Source organism: Ischnura elegans, chromosome 9 (genome assembly GCF_921293095.1).
Source record: "Ischnura elegans chromosome 9, ioIscEleg1.1, whole genome shotgun sequence".
Lineage (NCBI taxonomy): Eukaryota > Metazoa > Arthropoda > Insecta > Odonata > Coenagrionidae > Ischnura > Ischnura elegans.
In genome coordinates this window covers 76,993,626-77,011,563 of record NC_060254.1, presented here as the reverse complement: position 1 = coordinate 77,011,563, position 17,938 = coordinate 76,993,626, and the positions used below count along the sequence as shown (strand labels likewise).

At 36.6% G+C, this 17,938-nt stretch overlaps 1 protein-coding gene across 3 annotated transcripts in view; it reads left to right on the top strand.

Moving 5' to 3' along the window:
- Nucleotides 1-17,938, top strand: part of LOC124165083 (vacuolar protein sorting-associated protein 13C-like) — a 109,939-nt gene that overhangs the window by 56,026 nt on the left and 35,975 nt on the right. For all 3 annotated transcript variants that reach the window (XM_046542349.1, XM_046542347.1, XM_046542346.1), the window contains exons 38-49: nucleotides 1,800-1,984; nucleotides 3,806-4,086; nucleotides 5,872-5,996; nucleotides 6,850-6,980; nucleotides 7,168-7,319; nucleotides 9,599-9,807; nucleotides 11,551-11,671; nucleotides 12,372-12,599; nucleotides 13,237-13,455; nucleotides 14,048-14,219; nucleotides 14,712-14,932; nucleotides 17,265-17,390. In XM_046542349.1, coding sequence (XP_046398305.1) covers nucleotides 1,800-1,984; nucleotides 3,806-4,086; nucleotides 5,872-5,996; nucleotides 6,850-6,980; nucleotides 7,168-7,319; nucleotides 9,599-9,807; nucleotides 11,551-11,671; nucleotides 12,372-12,599; nucleotides 13,237-13,455; nucleotides 14,048-14,219; nucleotides 14,712-14,932; nucleotides 17,265-17,390 — 2,170 coding nt within the window. The remainder of the gene's footprint in view (nucleotides 1-1,799; nucleotides 1,985-3,805; nucleotides 4,087-5,871; nucleotides 5,997-6,849; nucleotides 6,981-7,167; nucleotides 7,320-9,598; nucleotides 9,808-11,550; nucleotides 11,672-12,371; nucleotides 12,600-13,236; nucleotides 13,456-14,047; nucleotides 14,220-14,711; nucleotides 14,933-17,264; nucleotides 17,391-17,938) is intronic.

Genomic DNA, 17,938 nt, shown 5'->3' with positions numbered 1-17,938 from the left:
TTCTTCTGTCATTATAAAGAACCCCAATTTCCTTTAGGATTCCAAGCATTGTGCTCCAATCCACGTTGTCAAATGCTTTCGTTGCGTTTGTGGACTTAGAGAAAGCATTTGACAATGTGGATTGGAGCACAATGCTTGGAATCCTAAAGGAAATTGGGGTTCTTTATAATGACAGAAGAATCATCCACAGTTTATACAAAAACCAAGTAGCCGTGATAAAATCAGGGCCCAGCTGTGAAGAAGCAAGAATTAAGAAAGGAGTGCGACAAGGCTGTACATTGTCACCCGTAATTTTCAACGTTTACACTGAAAAAGCCATTAATGAAATCAAAGAAAAGGAATTGGGAGTCCATCCATGGAGAAAAAATTAGCATGCTAAGATTTGCCGATGGCATAGCCGTTATAGCAGAAACAGAGAAGGATTTGAAAAATATTCTGGTTAATATGTGTAGGGTAATGAGTAGATATCAACTGAAAATAAGCTCGAAGAAAACCAAGATCTTAGTATGCAGCAGAAGAGAATAAGTCAAGACCAACATTAAAATAGGGAGGCAAAAACTGATAGAGGTGGATGAATTCTGTTATTTGGGAAGCAAGATAACTAGTGACGGGAGAAGCAAGAAAGAAATTATCAGCAGAATAGCCCAGGCGAAGAGAGCATTCCACCAAAAGAGAGACCTGCTTACAGTGGGAAACCTAAATATGGAAGTAAAGAAACAATTTATAAGAACCTACATCTGGAGTATGCTCCTATACGGAAGTGAGGCATGGACAATGACCGCAGCGGAGAAAGCAAGGATAGAGGCCTTTGAAATGTGATGCTAGAGAAGAATGATGAAAATCAAATCGATCGACCGAGTCCGTAACGAGGAAGTCCTAAGAAGAGTAGGAGAGAAGAGAAGCCTCATGAAAACCTTAACAAGAAGACGGAACAACCTTATAGGCCACATCTTGAGACATGATGGCCTGATGAAGACAATCGTCGAAGGACAAGTGGAAGGCAAGAATGGAAAAGGAAGACCCCGAACAAAATATATGGAACAAGTAAAGAGAGATGTGAAAGAGAAGAAATACGTAGGTGTGAAAAGATTAGCTGATAGGAGAACTGAGTGGAGAGCTGCGTCAAACCAATCCTAGGATTGTTGACCAGTGATGATGATGATGATGAGAAAGGATATCAACAAGAACCTTTAATATCCCTATCTATCCTCAAAAAAATTTGGGAAGTGTTAAAGAAATCAAATAAATTCTATATGTATGCATAGTGCTAAAAATCGTACCATCTAGTGATTGTGAGCATTGATAAAGCAGCATGTAACATGTAATTATTTTTTACTGATATGGAATTGATACCAAATCACATCAGAAAAAATACAAGCATTGAGCTGTCAACTTTCTCTTTAGTCTTATTTTGCTTATTAACATCATGGATGTTGTAGAAAGCAAAAGTATTTTTTTGCAAATAATGCAGAAAGTAGATACTTGTTTGGACTTACTCAGTTGTGACAGAACTTCCTATATACTATATTTCTCTGTTGTTTGCTGTTTACATAATCGATTATATTGTTTCCAATGCTCATGGTAATTTATTATGGGAAGAATTTAATATTAAAACCTCCCACTCGCTGAAATAGCAAAGATTAAAGGCTCAAAATAAATTCCTGTGAAAAATAGATTGAAAATTAAATGAAAAAGAAATTTTACAAACATTAGAATGCCAATTAAATACCTTAATTAAAAATCATCTTTTCAGGATACTCACTTGAAATTAATTCTCGATTTTTTGATTAATTCATTAGTGATAGCAGTGAAGGTGATGTAAGTGAATCAGAGGAAGAATCTAGTGGAGAGGAGCCTGGCCCATCACCTAATGGTTCTGATGAAACATCTGACAGAGAAGAAACTTCCCACAACTTGCAAGAATTGGGAATATCACCAGGAGATGCCACTAGAATTGATAGAGCAGTATTCATTGACAAGCACCGTAAGTTGTGTTACTACCAAATCAACTTAATAATAGGGATGGGTAATTTTAAAAGGCTAGTTAAAAAAAAAACATGAATAATAAAGCATTGGTGAAATTCAGGAAAGAAATGGTGGTCCCAGTCTGGTATATTGCGCTATGACTAGAATTTTTTTTTATTTTGACAGAGAAGGCCACATTAAACTGAGATCAGTTAGTTTCATATTTATTTACATAATTTTCCTGGTTGTTGAGAATAGATACTGTAGTTAAATAATTAGAGCAGGTGAATAATAGCCTGTCCCTGTCACTCATCTGCACTTTGACAAATATGTGCATTGTATTCACTTTAGCTTATTTTTGTGGAACATGAATCCATATTAAGATATGATATTGTTTTATTTTCTCTTGAAATATTATTATTTGGGACATGGATAAATAAAAACAGCTCACACAGGTCTGGAGAGACCAGGAAAAAATAACTACTTGGCAATTGATCAAATCCAGCACTTAAATACGAGTAACAACTAGCAGAGTCAAATAAAAATTCAATACATGTATCCAGTTTATTGATGATCAGTGGAGTATTTTAGCTACTTGGTGCTCAAGGCTAGTTAGATCGTGGCCACCCCGTACTACTAAAAGTTTTAAGGTTAAATGAGTACCAAGATTCAGTTTTGGTGTCCTAATTATTAATGCTCTACTGCATGAATTTTACAGTAGAGGATTCTCTATTTAGTCACTGGATATGTTTTAACTCACCACACTTTTAAATGGAGATACATTTATTGCCGCTCTCATTTTTAATGGTGGAGTGATCTGAATTTCACGAAATCTCGAATTGGAATACGAATACTTTATTTTTTTCCAAAAACCTCACTCGAATATCGAAAACTGCATTACTGATTAAGCATTTTTCCACCAACTTCAAATAAAAATGAAAATAAAAAATGTTGTACCCTTTGCAAGTCATATTACTTCAATACGGCTCCCAAATCCTGATGCAACTGTCACCCACAGTTACATCGAACTTGTGGGCATGAAGCACCGCAGTGCTTTTGTTCTTTCTAATATGCATATTGAGGGTTACATTATTAGTATTGCTTCACTGCAATCTCTGAAAATCTAAAATTAAGTATAAAATTGACAGTAACTTTAAAATTAGAATATGTACAATGCAAATTTGATCATGCAAAAGGGAGTCAGAAAAGGAACAGCCTTTGCATGTGCATTTGAAGGTATACATACCTTCTTCTTAGTTTTATTCTCGTGGAGTCATCAGGATTATATGTATTGTAATGCTTATTTTCAATGATAAGTTTTCATAAAATAATATTAAAGAATTGAACCAACCAAATGTGCAAACCTACATGTAAGACCCAACCATTGTCAACAGATTTAAATTGAACTACGGAGGATCTGTGCCATGTATTTGGAATTTGAATAATTGATAACTTTGCATCATTGAATATTGAATAGTGTAAAAAGCTCAATATTTGAGGTATTCGGTGATTTAATTATTCTAACGTCCCATCCCTACTGTTTACCAAAAATTATACTCAAAATGATTCCATCTGTTAAATCCTCAACTTTTTAATGCTATTCCTTGCAAGTGCAAATTCTCTATTGCTAATATTGAGAATAAATGGGCTGCTCTACTCTCCTTGTTCCACTGTAGACATATTTTAAAAATTGATTAAAAAGTGCTTGAAGTGGCAACGTGAAGCGAGCTTCTACATGATGGACTGTGGCCTCCTATATGTAGTTCTAATGATCTCCTGCATTGTCATATTATGGCCAATATATCAATATATGTTTGAAAATAATGCCTCATCCCAACAGATGATTCCTTGGATTCTGGATTAGAAGCTGAGAGTGGTCGTGGTGGTTGCGGTGCGGGTGATATGGTGGCCACCTATGTATTGGTGGACTCTCGCGACCGATTTGAACTGAGTCTCACCCCAGCTGCTGTAAGAGTTTTGACTGACCTCGCCAGTGCCTTCAGTAAAACCGATGGACCATTCCATTTCCCCATTCGCCCGTTGACTCTCATCCCAGCCCCACTCACGTTGGAAAATGAAGTGGGTCCAGGTTGTGTTGTCAATCTCGTGACAAGAAATCAAGTAAGTAAAGATTCTCACTACATTCAGATTGCATTAAATGACATTTAATGTTATTATTAAAATTGAATTACTAATGGCAGGATTATAACTTTCATTAGAAAGTACACATTTTGGTAAAATCCTCTGTGTTACTCTGCACACTTCATATTCAGGGAAGTAATAGCAGCCCAGCCTGCAACATACCTGCAATTACACATAAACAGCAAAATTCCTCAGAGGAATACTTTATCAGCTCAGATGTTAAATTTGTTAATGCTTCTGGTCCATACAGGTTTCTTACACACCATGTCACTATCTGTATAGTTTGCCTTTTTCTATGCTTGGGACTTATCTGTTGGTCCAATCCTGTTCCTAGGGTGTAGTTTGGTTTCATAGCAATAGATTTTACTGAGTGAGGGGGTTGGCATCACACCCAACCCCCAACCTAAAGGATCAGGTATGATTTTGAGGTGTTCTCTCCCTTGGCTGATTGCCTTCTCTGTGGCTTATGAGGTCTGCATACCCTCGCAGTTCATCTGCCATCCAAAAGCCTCGACCCCCGCCAGTTGATCTTTATCAAAGGCCCATGTTGACAATTGCCTTTGGCCCTGTGCTAGTACTGGTGATTTTGCTGCACATCAGCAGAGGTGTATGATGGACACCCAGCCTAGATCTGCTATTTTTGGTTAAATCGGGGCTACCTCGTTCAGGGTTCATCAACATGTTGCAGTGCTGGCTCTCACTGATGCTCTGCTTCATGGACGGTGTTGGGAATAGCATTTTCAAGGTGGTCAGGTCTTCCCCCTCAGCTGCTCACCTGAGGTCATGTGAGGCCCAGTGTCAGGTCAACCCTAACAGAAGTACCTCCTCACCATGCACCTTTAGGTCCACCGTGCTATAAAAGAACACATTGAAAGCTGGGAATTAAGCATTAATCCTTACTTGAAGGTGAATGGGCAGCCCGGAAGACTGTTCCTGAATCAAAATTGGTGTCAAAGAATCACAGTGGTACCTTGCGATTTCCTCATGAATGCAAAAAAAATCACAAAAACCCTCATCTTTAAGGGAATAAAAATTTTGAGAATTTTTTATTCTCCTCTCCAGTCTAACAACTCATCTTTTTTCAAAATAAGCTCCCTCATGTATATAGAGCTATGCCTATTTTCATTTCAGGGCACGCCATTTTTCAAGTACTTCTCAGTTAGTTTTTTAGTTTCCTTGGAAAACTCTTGATGATGACTATTCCCCATCACAATTTACTTACTTAGGGGTTGACTTTAGCATAGAGCCTCTCTCCAAGCAGTCGCTATTGTGGGGCTGTATATGAGTCGCCTGATGTTGCCTTTTTGGATTACGCAATCAGGGGGCATAATACATATTACACACAAATTAAGACCTTTGCCTTATTAACGGAGGTATGATGAGTTACAGAATAGCCCTCATAATGCATTTTGTTTAAATAGAAATACTAAAATTAGATCTGAAATAGTTCTGGTCAGATCTGGAATAGACCTGTAATTGAAGTTTCAGATTTAGAATTTGTGGATAGTGGAACAAGTTGTGTATGCAATGACTTGAGTATGATTTTCATATTTATTACAACGGAAAATACTTCTACAAAAATTCCATTGGAAATGGTTCAGTTATAGCTCTGAATGTTTCCACATTCAGCATCATTTCCGTATGTTCCATGTCGTTTCCAAATTATCTTTTCATCATTTCCATGGAAATAACATGTTTCTGACTGTCCCATGTCAGGTCCAAAATTTTATTTGATGGTTAACAATATTTTATCTATTTTTCCAGGATGGACAGGATAAAATAGCTATGTCGGTTGCTTATGAGAAAATAGATTCTATTCCAAGCAGCCCAGCATCCAGTGGAATGCTCATTGATGGTAGCCCGACTGAATCTGATGTTGACTTTGAGAGGTATGCTGAAATTGTGTCTTCATATTTTTGTTTTTCTTTCCCTTGTGCCAAAAATGTACCTGATCGTGCTTAGGGTCAAACATGTTGTACTTATTAAAATTTTGTTGGAAAAGTATGAATTAATATATTTAACACGATTTACTTCTATGAAGTGAGGTCTGATGTGGTTAAATGTTCATATAAAATTTTTAAACTGGTAACCCAAAGATTTTATTTTTATTTTAGGATTTAGTCTGATGAATATCTTTGATGTTGGTAATGAAGTGATGTATCCCATATCATGAAATATTATCGTATGATAATTAAATTATTTTTTATTGCTCTGAGCTTCCCTTTCTCTCCTAGCAGAGGTATAGGTTTGAGGTATAGTAATTGTTTGGGGCGAGCAGCCCTCAAAGAAATTTAAGACTTACTTAAACAATTATTTTTCATAGCAATTTACATATTAAATATATTCGATAAACCTTTTGCAATACATTTCTTTAAAATATTAAATAATAGATTATATTGTATGGGATGATTAACATTTTTCTTCATTATTTTTATACCTTTATCTAATGGTATTTCCCATTCCAATATTATTAATCTGTATGAGCTTTGCACTCTGAGCTTACGTTATATGCTGTAAAGTATTTTTCTTAAGGGTCAGGGATGGCTTACCATCAAAACCTTATTTCTTATTATGTCATGAATTAAAAATTAATTCTATAAACAAATATTTTTAGTGAAAAAATCTGTGTATAGCTTATAGATATTGTTTTTGGTGCCTTTTTTTATTTCAATGAATGATGTTTACACATGTTTTACAGAATTTTATCATTATTTATTATGTTTAATTCTGAAAATTTTATAGCTTTGAAGGTGGATTCAGTTCCTCAGGTGGAGTTAACAATCTACCATCTCCTGTAATGAATCCTACTGAGGAAACTGTAACTAAGTTGTACAAGAAGGTCACTGAAGAGAGGCTGGTTGTTGAAATGGAAGGTAAGAATAAATTAAAGTTGGCACTATTAGATTTGAGTGACTACATTGATGTAGATTTTTCTCTCTTGGTTGTATTGGTTGGATTTTAGGAATGAACTATACCAATCAGTTGAAGTTACTTAAATGTTAGCATTTAAATTGGTAATATTCATGTATGTAATATCATTTAGCTCATTTATTTTTCTAGGATTTGAAAAGTTGCAGATCCTTTTGCCTCAAAGAGCTGCAAGCAAATTACACGTTCTTCAACCAGCTTTAAATGGCACTAGATATTATGTGGTGGCAAGTGTGGAGCTTCTTCATAGTCGTCGAAGAATCATGGTTCGGTCTGCTCTACAGGTAAATACTTTTCCCCTGTTCATTTGGCTTTAAAATTGGGGTTGGTTTATAAACTAATAAGCGGATGGTGGAGGTAGAAATTTCTGCTAACTGCTCCTTTCAAATGTGCAAATAATATTGTGATACTAATCGCTTGCCATAATTAGTTATCACTATATTTTTGAGTTATTGTGATACATCAATAAATAGCTGTGGCTGTATGTTATGAACTTTTAATACTACGTGCTCATGATCACAAAACGAGGCAAGCAGTGAAGAAGACTAATAGCTTAGGATATCCCATAATAAGCGTGGGTAGGTACTTGACCATTCTCTGTGGATTGCATAATTTCTGTGGCCTTTTGGTTGTTCGTAAGTGGGTAATCACTTTAATAGAAAATGAAATAATAATAATAATATAATAATAATAAGGTTTATTATCCGTGGGCAAAATACATTTGCATGGAGTCGTCAAATTGGATGGAAAGGGGAACAGAGTGGTGAAATTTGTTGTAACTTAAAGGGGAATAAGTTAAAGTAGAAATATCACTTTAAAAATGTGTTTCTTCTTTATAGAGTGATAGATCGTGTAATTAATGTGTGTCTTTGAATTTCGCCCCATTTTCACTTCTTACTTGCGATATTAGCCATTAAAAATGAGGTTATATTATGGAGCATAACCATATCCTGCCTGGTTACTATTGCGTGCAATTGGCTGCATATACATAAAGGTAATCTCAGGAATAATAAAAATAAGTAAGGAATATTGGTCCCCTTCAACTTTGTAAATTGGGTGTTGCACTGCATACTGATTCAAAAACCTACATCAACAGATGTGAACTACCTTATTATCAAAATAAATTCATGACTCTTCATTACAGCATCTATGAATGCACATATATCACTTGTTGCATGTGTTACAGTTGCATGAGTTTGCCTTTTAGAATTCGTTGACATAAATCAAGGAGGTTGTAATATCTAGAGGTGCTGTATTCGAGTTTTAAGCTCGGTCAGAATTCCGCCATCTTTGTTTGACAATTTTCGGACTTAGTCTCAAACAGTGTACGTACATAATCAAGTATTCTATTCCTTATATCGCCTCTGATTTATAAAATGAAAATGCAACAATTACTTCTTGATTGTCATTGGAGTTTTCCGATTGTTCGTCATACTTATGTGTATATTAAAGTGTCCATATAGTCATATCATGGTGATAATATATTGTCGTGAACATACTTTTGTATTATTATTACAACTGGTCCGCTGTTGTAAGATTTCCATTGGCTGTAATCTTATATACCCTTTCGCTGCGGCACGGTTAACGGAAAGCTACCTGTCAAATGCAGCAAAAGTGCTAAACGCATGGCAGGGAGGATGAAAAGGTACGTTTACAGCAGCCTGCCGTGCGAACGTACCAGGTACGTTCACAGCAGCGAATGGGTTAATTACCGGTAGAAGTGCAGGGGAATGGATATTTTACACTTCTAAAATGTTATTTTTGGCTAAGCTAGTTGCATAGAGGAACCGTGGTGATTGACGATAATTTTCCCTTGGGAAAAGATATTCAAGGCATATTTTCATGAAACCTTCCCATAGTTAAAGAAAAAAGGTTTACTGTGTTCGTTAGTGATAGTTTATTTTAATGTAACAACGATCATTACCGAATATTTCACCAAATAGTCAGCATTGACTCTTATGGGATTATCAGTGTTTTGGTCAAAACACCTTCATCTGGAGTATGCTCCTATACGGAAGTGAGGCATGGACAATGACCGCAGCGGAGAAAGCAAGGATGGAGGCCTTGGAAATGTGGTGCTTCAGAAGAATGATGAAAATCAAATGGATCGACCGAGTTAGTAACGAGGAAGTCCTAAGAAGGGTAGGAGAGAAGAGAAGCCTCATGAAAACCTTAATAAGAAGACGGAACAACCTTATAGGCCACATCTTGAGACATGATGGCCTGATGAAGACAATCGTCGAAGGACAAGTGGAAGGCAAGAATGGAAAAGGAAGACCCCGAACAAAATATATGGAACAAGTAAAGAGAGATGTGAAAGAGAAGAAATACGTAGGTGTGAAAAGATTAGCTGATAGGAGAACTGAGTGGAGAGCTGCGTCAAACCAATCCTAGGATAGTTGACCAGTGATGATGATGATGGTCAAAATAGGCGTGGCTATCCTACCCAAGCACCCCCATTCCTGCCACACTGCGCTCAATGCTTGGAACCAGTGGTGCGCCCTCCAGTATATTTGCAACCTCCTTGACATAAATATTTCAATTCTCCTCTTCTTTGTTACAGATTAGAAATGAAACTTCTCATGCTCTTGGCCTTTTCTACTGTAAATCTGCCCTTGATGCTGTAGAAGGTGCTGAGCAGATTGGAGAGAGTATCAACCCATTTGAAGACAGCTTGCGATTTGCTGTGCTGGGACCTCAACAGACATTGAGTGTTCCACTCTTCATTGCTCATCACTGTTCTCTTTTAATTCAACCGGCAGCTTATACAGAGTATGTTCCAAAAACTTTTTCATGGAGTCTTTGATTGAAAAACACTTCCAAATTTTTAATTATAATGTCAAAGAGATATTATTATTTTCCATTTTAATCTCCTTAATCATGATTAAAAATAAATCATTCATGTATCTATTAATATTCATTTGAATTACCTATTTTCAAATTATTTAATCATTTTAAATTATGTATGATCTTAGGTTTTCCCGGCGTATCAGTTGCAGAAAAGTTTCTTGGGTTTTCCACCGGTTGATGTCGTCCTTGTCTCCCGACGTTTCGATCCGCGACTTGCTGATCATCCTCAGGGGATCTTCCGAATGCCGTTCTTCAAAAATTTTTCAGTATACATATATACACTCCATCCGAGTTCAGGTGTAACCTGATTGGGTCACGCTTGTTGAGGTTTTCCCGCCATTTTTGTCGTATATAATAGACTTCATTATTGGTCTTCAAGCATTGCTGATTTGGAAACCAGTGTCCCTGTTGAAGTTGTTGCGGTTGATGCGGATCTGAATGGCTTCCTTGACAAGGCGGTCCCAGTAGCCATGTGCTCGGCATAGCAGTTTGGTCTCCTTCCATTGTATGGCATGGTCTTCATTGATGCTATGCTCCGCCACTGCAGACTTTTCCGGTTGGGCCAGCCGTAAAGGTCCCTTGACCCTTGAGGCCCTAAAAAGGACCTTTAACAAGCCCATTGGCGGCATAAGAGAGCCGCAAGAAGAGCCGACTGGCAGATATAATATTAAGACAATTCATTTACCACCTCCAAAGCTCAGGGATCAACTGGTGAGAGTAAAGGATCCCCTCGGACTGAAGACACCAGGAGTCTACGAAATTCCATGCGAGTGCGGAAAGAAATATGTACATTGGAGAGACCAGTCGGACTATTGAAACCAGAACGAAGGAACATCAGAGGTACTTACGGCTGGCCCAACCGGAAAAGTCTGCAGTGGCGGAGCATAGCATCAATGAAGACCATGCCATACAATGGAAGGAGACCAAACTGCTATGCCGAGCACATGGCTACTGGGACCGCCTTGTCAAGGAAGCCATTCAGATCCGCATCAACCGCAACAACTTCAACAGGGACACTGGTTTCCAAATCAGCAATGCTTGAAGACCAATAATGAAGTCTATTATATACGACAAAAATGGCGGGAAAACCTCAACAAGCGTGAACCAATCAGGTTACACCTGAACTCGGATGGAGTGTATATATACTGAAAAATTTTTGAAGAACGGCATTCGGAAGATCCCCTGAGGATGATCAGCAAGTCGCGGATCGAAACGTCGGGAGACAAGGACGACATCAACCGGTGGAAAACCCGAGAAACTTTTCTGCAATTTTAAATTATATTCAATATTAATGCTCTGAATATTATGACGTTATGTAATTCAGTTTAACTTTGTTTTCATTCATGATTTTTCCCCAATGTCTTTGTTGATTATTACCGATAACTTTAAGATTTTAGATTTTTCTCCTCAATAATAATAATTTGCTTGGAAAAAATTTTGGTTGGAAGACAAAAAGTTATTTTATAGCTTCATCTGTGCTATAGAGCTGTAAAAAAGAGATGTGGGAGATTAAAATTCTTATGTGTTTGTTTTGGATTTTTTTCCTTTCCCATATTTTTAAAGCAACTGTAAAAATTGAGCAATGGTGTCTATGTGTTTCTTGGATAATTTTTAAATCATATCCATGATATTTATTTTATCATTTACTTTTCTCCTCTATCTCAGTATTTATCGTCCGAGTGAAACATCCCTGTGGTGGCAAGACTTGGCAGCTGATCTTAATACACCAAAAGATATTTGCTGTCAATCTAAGAAGGAAAATGATTCATCCATCTTTTCAGTCAGGGTACGTGTGAGTTTTTGTACATTTTACCAGGTAGCTGCAGAAATAAAAAAATCTAGTTTCTTGTAGAAAGTACTGTTGTCATTTATAATTAGATCTAGTTTGACTATCATTATGAACTTATGCTTATTAGTGTATATGCTTCATCTTCATTATTAATAATATATTCCAAGTCATACTGTGTATTCCTAAATTAATAACTGTAAAATACTTTCTTTATACTTTATGTTCATATTTCAATGAAAATCCCATAACATTGCTGGAGAAAATGGAGATTAAAAATTGAAAAGTAAATTTAAAAATATTAATCTTTCATAGTTAATGGGATTTGGTGTTCCGAGATCTTAAGGTGTTACTGTTTTAACAAACATCGCTATAATGACTTAGTTTGAATTCAACTTTGAAGCCCTAAGTTCGTTGGTGCAGAATGCAGTTTCAATGTACAAGTGTTCTAACGCAGTATTCATTTCTGTTGGAAGACTTATGATAACACTATGTGTTCTTGAAGCTAATGCATTCTTATTTGAATTCAATGATGAAAAGCATGGGTCATTTATTGGTATTTGTTACTCTTTCATGTCTAATTTCATTATCTGCATAGGATTTTCTGTCTTATTTATCCTTATTTTAAGATGAAATATTTTTCTCTCCTGTTATGCTATTTTATTTTGCCATGCTGAATGGATTTGTTATATTGTTCTAGGCTGTGTGTGAAGAAGGAGTTCCTGTGAGCCGACCTCTCCCAGGCTCAGCACGTCTTGTTCCTAATTACACAATTCGCCTTGTGCCACCTTTGCAAATACACAACCGCCTTCCTTATGCTCTGGAGATAAATGTACCCTCTGTGGACCTGAAATCTAGAGTTGAATCGGGTGAAGAGGTGAATGTGTACTCCCTGAGTCTTCTCAAAACCCACACTATATTGATTGAGGTATGATTATGCTTCCTTATTATATGATAATCTATCTGCCTTCATTGAGCATGTTGAAACTTCTACTAAACTACCCGTAATAATTAGGTATTTTTTAAAATTTAATTAAAAATTATTACTTATAATAGTAATAATAATAATATTTTTACTTGCAAAAAAAGCTTTACAAGCAGTAAGTGGTATCGTCTTTGTCAGTTCAAGCAATGTATGCATAGTTAAATAGACTAATATGTATTACAAAAGCAGCCTTTAAGTCAACTGTTATGCTGTAAATCTATTCACATACAATCAGAAAAATATTCACTTGCTCAATACTCTCCTTACAGTTGATGATATGTTCATCAATACTATATAATACTTTATGCATTGGGTAGTTTCTGAGTTCCGTTTTAAATTGCACTAATGAGGATATTGTTGCATGCTGTGAAAACATTTAGTAGCATTGCTCAATTGAATAAGTATTGCAACCTTTGATAAATTACAATATTAGCATGAATTTTATACCACTACATGGTACATCTTTTAAGGATCATTGTTAAGTGGTTGCATGAATCATTGGGGAAAATGAAGAACATTATCTGATAAATTTTACTGCCCCATATGTTGATAAAACCTTTTTTGTTCCAAAAATTTTCAGATGCCATCATATTTGGGAATCCCATGGACCGGATCATTTAATTTGAGTCCTGAACTTGAGGAAAAAACTGTTTCAATGGTGACTGAATACGAGACAGAAGGTGGAAATAAACAATTGGGATTGAATCTTAAAGTTGAAAGGAGTAGTGGCAGCTGTGTGATTTTAATTTATTCTCCTTACTGGGTTATTAACAAGACTGGACTTCCTCTCCAAATGAGGGTAAGACAAAAGCATCATTTCCAAATAACATTAGACTAAAGCGAATTTTGTTTTGTTTTTATGACTAAACTACTGGTCACAATTGAGTTCCCCTGCCTGTCTTCATTGTTGTAGTTTCAATGTGCCATCTTTGCCTTATATTCTCACCAATATATGATGTATATTTCCTTTTATGATTGATTTCTATGGAAAATTCATTATCTGCCTCATATTTGGAGCCTTATAAAAGTAGCAAGATATGTTGTTGAATAAATGTGAAAATGAACATGTTCTCATTTTGCTAGATTTTAAAAAGGGCTACCTATTGACTATTGTATTTATATTTCTGCTTCTGTATTATTGGTTTACAAATTTTTATGCAAGAATGCACAGATACAGCAGTCATATTTTGATGTTCCTTGTTTTTATTCCATACTTTTTATTCAATGAAATTTGTGTTAACATACAGCAGTACTAATATCATGTCATGATGACAAAACTATCTCATAATTAAATAATATATATGTTACAATCAATTTTTCAATAATAAAAAAGATTTTATGTCTTAAAGTATATGTCCATTCAATTAATTCTTTTTGTTTTTACTAAGCAGGGATCTATGTGTGACGTTGTTTATGACTGTGGTATTGGGGGTCCTGAGGAGGAACCATTATTATTCCGGTTTCGTAAGCGAAGGAGGCGAAGAGTAAGACTTCGTGCATACCAATCTTCCTGGTCATCTGCTTTCTCTTTAGATGCGTCTGGTGGCTTAGCTGGAGGAGCAGGTTAGTATTTCATTTTTTTTCTGTGAAGTGTGTGCTTGCATCTACTTCCTTTTCTCCCTCATCAGTACTTTTCTTCACGAGATATGAAGTAAAACACTTTGCACTTTCCACATAAAAAATTTTTATGTGGAAAGTGCAAAGTGTTTTACTTCATATCTCATAATGGATCTCCACAAAGTATCTGCCTTATCCATCCAATTAAACTTTTCTTCACCTTCATCAATAATATTTTGATTATAATTCACTCAGTATATTTACATTAACCATTGCTTTGTTTTAGTTTACCTTTTCCATGTAAAATAAGCATTGTACCAAATGTTATGCTTGCAAATGAAATTTTTGGGTAGTGAAAGATTTTCAACATAGTATAATTAGTCAGAAAAATCTTATATAATTGATTCAATCTAAATCATCGTAAATATTTAATGCCATAGACAATTCATTTGTAGCAAGGTAGTCTTTTTGTCAATTAACGAAGCGTGCATGTTTCAGGTGGGGGAGCTGGTGGATTAGTGGTGTGCAAAGATAGAGAAAGAGGAAAAAGGCGTTATCGTATCCTGATGAAGTCCACCCTCTCAAGATCAAGTCCTCAGTTGACTCGTATAATTTCTTTTTTGCCTAATTTTCTTATTGTGAATGAAACACGTAAGCACCTACGCTTTATGGAAGAGAATGAGCGGGCTGATTTGTGGATAGATCTATCACCTGGACAGGTATGGAAACCATATGCCCTTATCTGTTCATTAAGTTTGTTGTGATCGTAAATGTTGCCCTCATTTTTGTTGCCAAGGTGGCCTGAATGTTTTGCTCATGTATCCAAGTAAGACACTGTGATTGAAAAGGGCCTTGCTCAATAAGCACTAATAAATTAATTGCATAAACGTGGAGATTTTCTGACTTATCCATCTCCACAAGTTAATACAGTGGAACCTCGTTAAAGTGAGTACGGGCTATAGCGACACTCCCGCTATAACGAGAGATAGCCGATGCACCGTCAATTGACCCTACAATAAGCGTGTTAAAAAATTCGTTTTTACGAGACCCTTTTGGTGTTGGCTCTCGCCATAGCGAGGGTTTCACCGCCGGAAGACTTTCATCAAGACTCCTTAACCTCTGTAATTGCTAGCGATCTGTTAGAAATGAAGTTAATGGAGTGCTCAGTCTCAAAGTTATGTGGTAAACTGTCGTTCGATAAATAAGTAGTTAATTTTGGTGAAAATATTGTGGCATTAGTATTCGCGAATGCTTAATCTTCTTTTGTTCCTCGGGCGGCAGAAAGCAGTCGGCAGCATACCCGCACGTCCGTGAGTTGCGTGAATAGAAAGCATTTGATGGCAGTCACCATGGCCAAAAAACACCAAACACGTCTAAGCGAGAAAATAAAAATAAAGGAGTAATATGAGTGTCGAAATTAATTTATCTTCCTATTCGCTCTGCAAAATTAAAAAAAAACAAAAGCGCCCAAGGAATGCAGACGATGAAGAGTTATAAGGAGCTTTGTTCGGGTGGTTTTGCCCATTCAAATCTGCGGGAACTTCTGAGAAAGGGGCTACGCCCAAGCGGAGCGGAGTATTTTAGGGATAGATTGCGAATCGAGAATTTTAAGAGTGCGGAAGGTTGATTATACTAATGCGAAGCACCAAAGCGTTATCTCCCCTCACAACTCCCCTGGTGATGCCTGCGGTGTAAACCTGAAGTCGTGGAAGAGAGGACTCCGATCATAAGTATCTTTAGAAGTATTCCCCGCGTCATATAACATAGACGAAACGGAACTTTTTTTTACATACAACTCCCCGACAAAACCCTTGCAGTATGAGGTATTTCTTGCAATGATGCCTCTAAAGGTAGGTAGTGCGCCTTAGCGATGATGTAGGATGTACGAAGCAATGATACTCAGCGTGAATTGTCCGGATGGACGTATTTATTCTCCGTTGCGGATTTACAAGGGTGAACTATTCGGGTCATTGGTCGGAGTCGTACTGGCGCTCTCTTTTGTTACGTGGGTAGCCGAGCATCCCCTGGTGGCCGCTGGAAGAACTCACAGAAAAACTAACTCTCGTTTGCAGTGCCGTGGTAAACTCGGTGTATCATTTCAAATACGTCGCGAGCGTAACACTCAGAAAGAAACTTTTTTTCAACAACGGTAATTTTAATCACGTCATTTTTCAAGCTTAGCAAACTTTTTACCGTAGATGATGAAGATATTACATTATCTGATAGAAAAAGTCTTCCAAGGCGGGAACGTTATACAACCTTCCACCGGTAGAAACAAATGTAATGCGTTATTTCACTTCACTGCCGGTTAACGTACAGAAACAATAAACATACACCAATGGAAACCTTTGAGGCATTAAATAACCGCGATACTGTTTTGTCAGTTAATTTTTGAATTTTCAGTGGAAAATACCAAAATAATAGAATGATCACGTAAATGAACTAATTAAGTGCATAGAAAAATGACTTCGTCGGTTGTGCATTAGCATAATGATTGACGAAACAATGCTTTCCATGATTTTTATTCAGTGCGGCGCTTATAAATGGTTTGAATAGTTAGTCGTTGTTCGAGTAAGGAAATTTAGTGATGCAAAAAAACATCGCCTTTCGTCTGGATTTATGCTTACGTTTATCGGATAGATGTTTATCTGTCGCCGCACCACTCCTGTTTCTGTATATCTGTCCGCAACAGGTATATTGGCTATTATTTGCTCCACCTCCGGTAAAGCGACAATTCGCTATAGCGAGTGTTTATTAGTGCACCGTGGGGTGTCGTTATATCGAGGTTGCAGTGTATATCACTTTTTATGGTGGTATATTTTATGTTTGTAGTATTACAATGAAACCTCTAGTTTGTTTTCTTCTATTTAATGTTTCCCAAGATTTCCATATCACTTCATTAGAGCCATTGATGTCTGCCTCTGTTTTTCATATCCCTCAAATTAACTTTTTTTTAGATGGTCCCTTTAAAAGCATTGAGCTTTGGCTCTTTTTCACTCTTGTCAAATTTTGATATTGTGAAGGATCTAAAGTATTTCTTTGTCTTTGCAGAGTATACCGTTTTGGCCAGACACTGATTCCATGAGGATGCATGTAAAGTTTAGAGATAGTAAACTGGTGTCTCAGCACTTCCCAATCTCACAAACTCATCGCACTGTTCTTCGAATGGACAAGGGGGTAAGTTGATTTCTGTTTTGCTGGAATTTGTACCCACACAGTTTTACACTCCCCGTACTCAAAACACCTCCAAATTTATAGATATCTCCTTAGCTTCACTATCATAAACTACTTCAATTGAATAGTGTAAGATCTTACTTATATATTTATTTCTATTTTTAGCAGTAGTAGTCATGAATTATCTCTGCATAATTGGTTAGCTGTCTATCCGTTTGGTACCTGAGGGTCTATTATTGAAGTAAAACCTGGATACCTATTTATTATTAAGTCAAATCGGAGAAAAAAATTTTAATACTCATTTTTTTGGCTTAATGCCTTCCTATTTTGGCTCTGCCTATCTCCTATTCAATTGGTTTTATTTATCTTATCTGGTGGGATTTATTAAGATTCTATATTTATCTTTCTTTTTTGGTCTCCGAGTGTTAAAATACTTACATATTGTATACATAGTTTGACCGGTCTTGGTGGTGGTGGGTCATGGGATCAAGTTCTGCCTGGATAGGTTGCCTTTAGCCAGGATATGGATGTTTATGATTGTCTTATGCTAT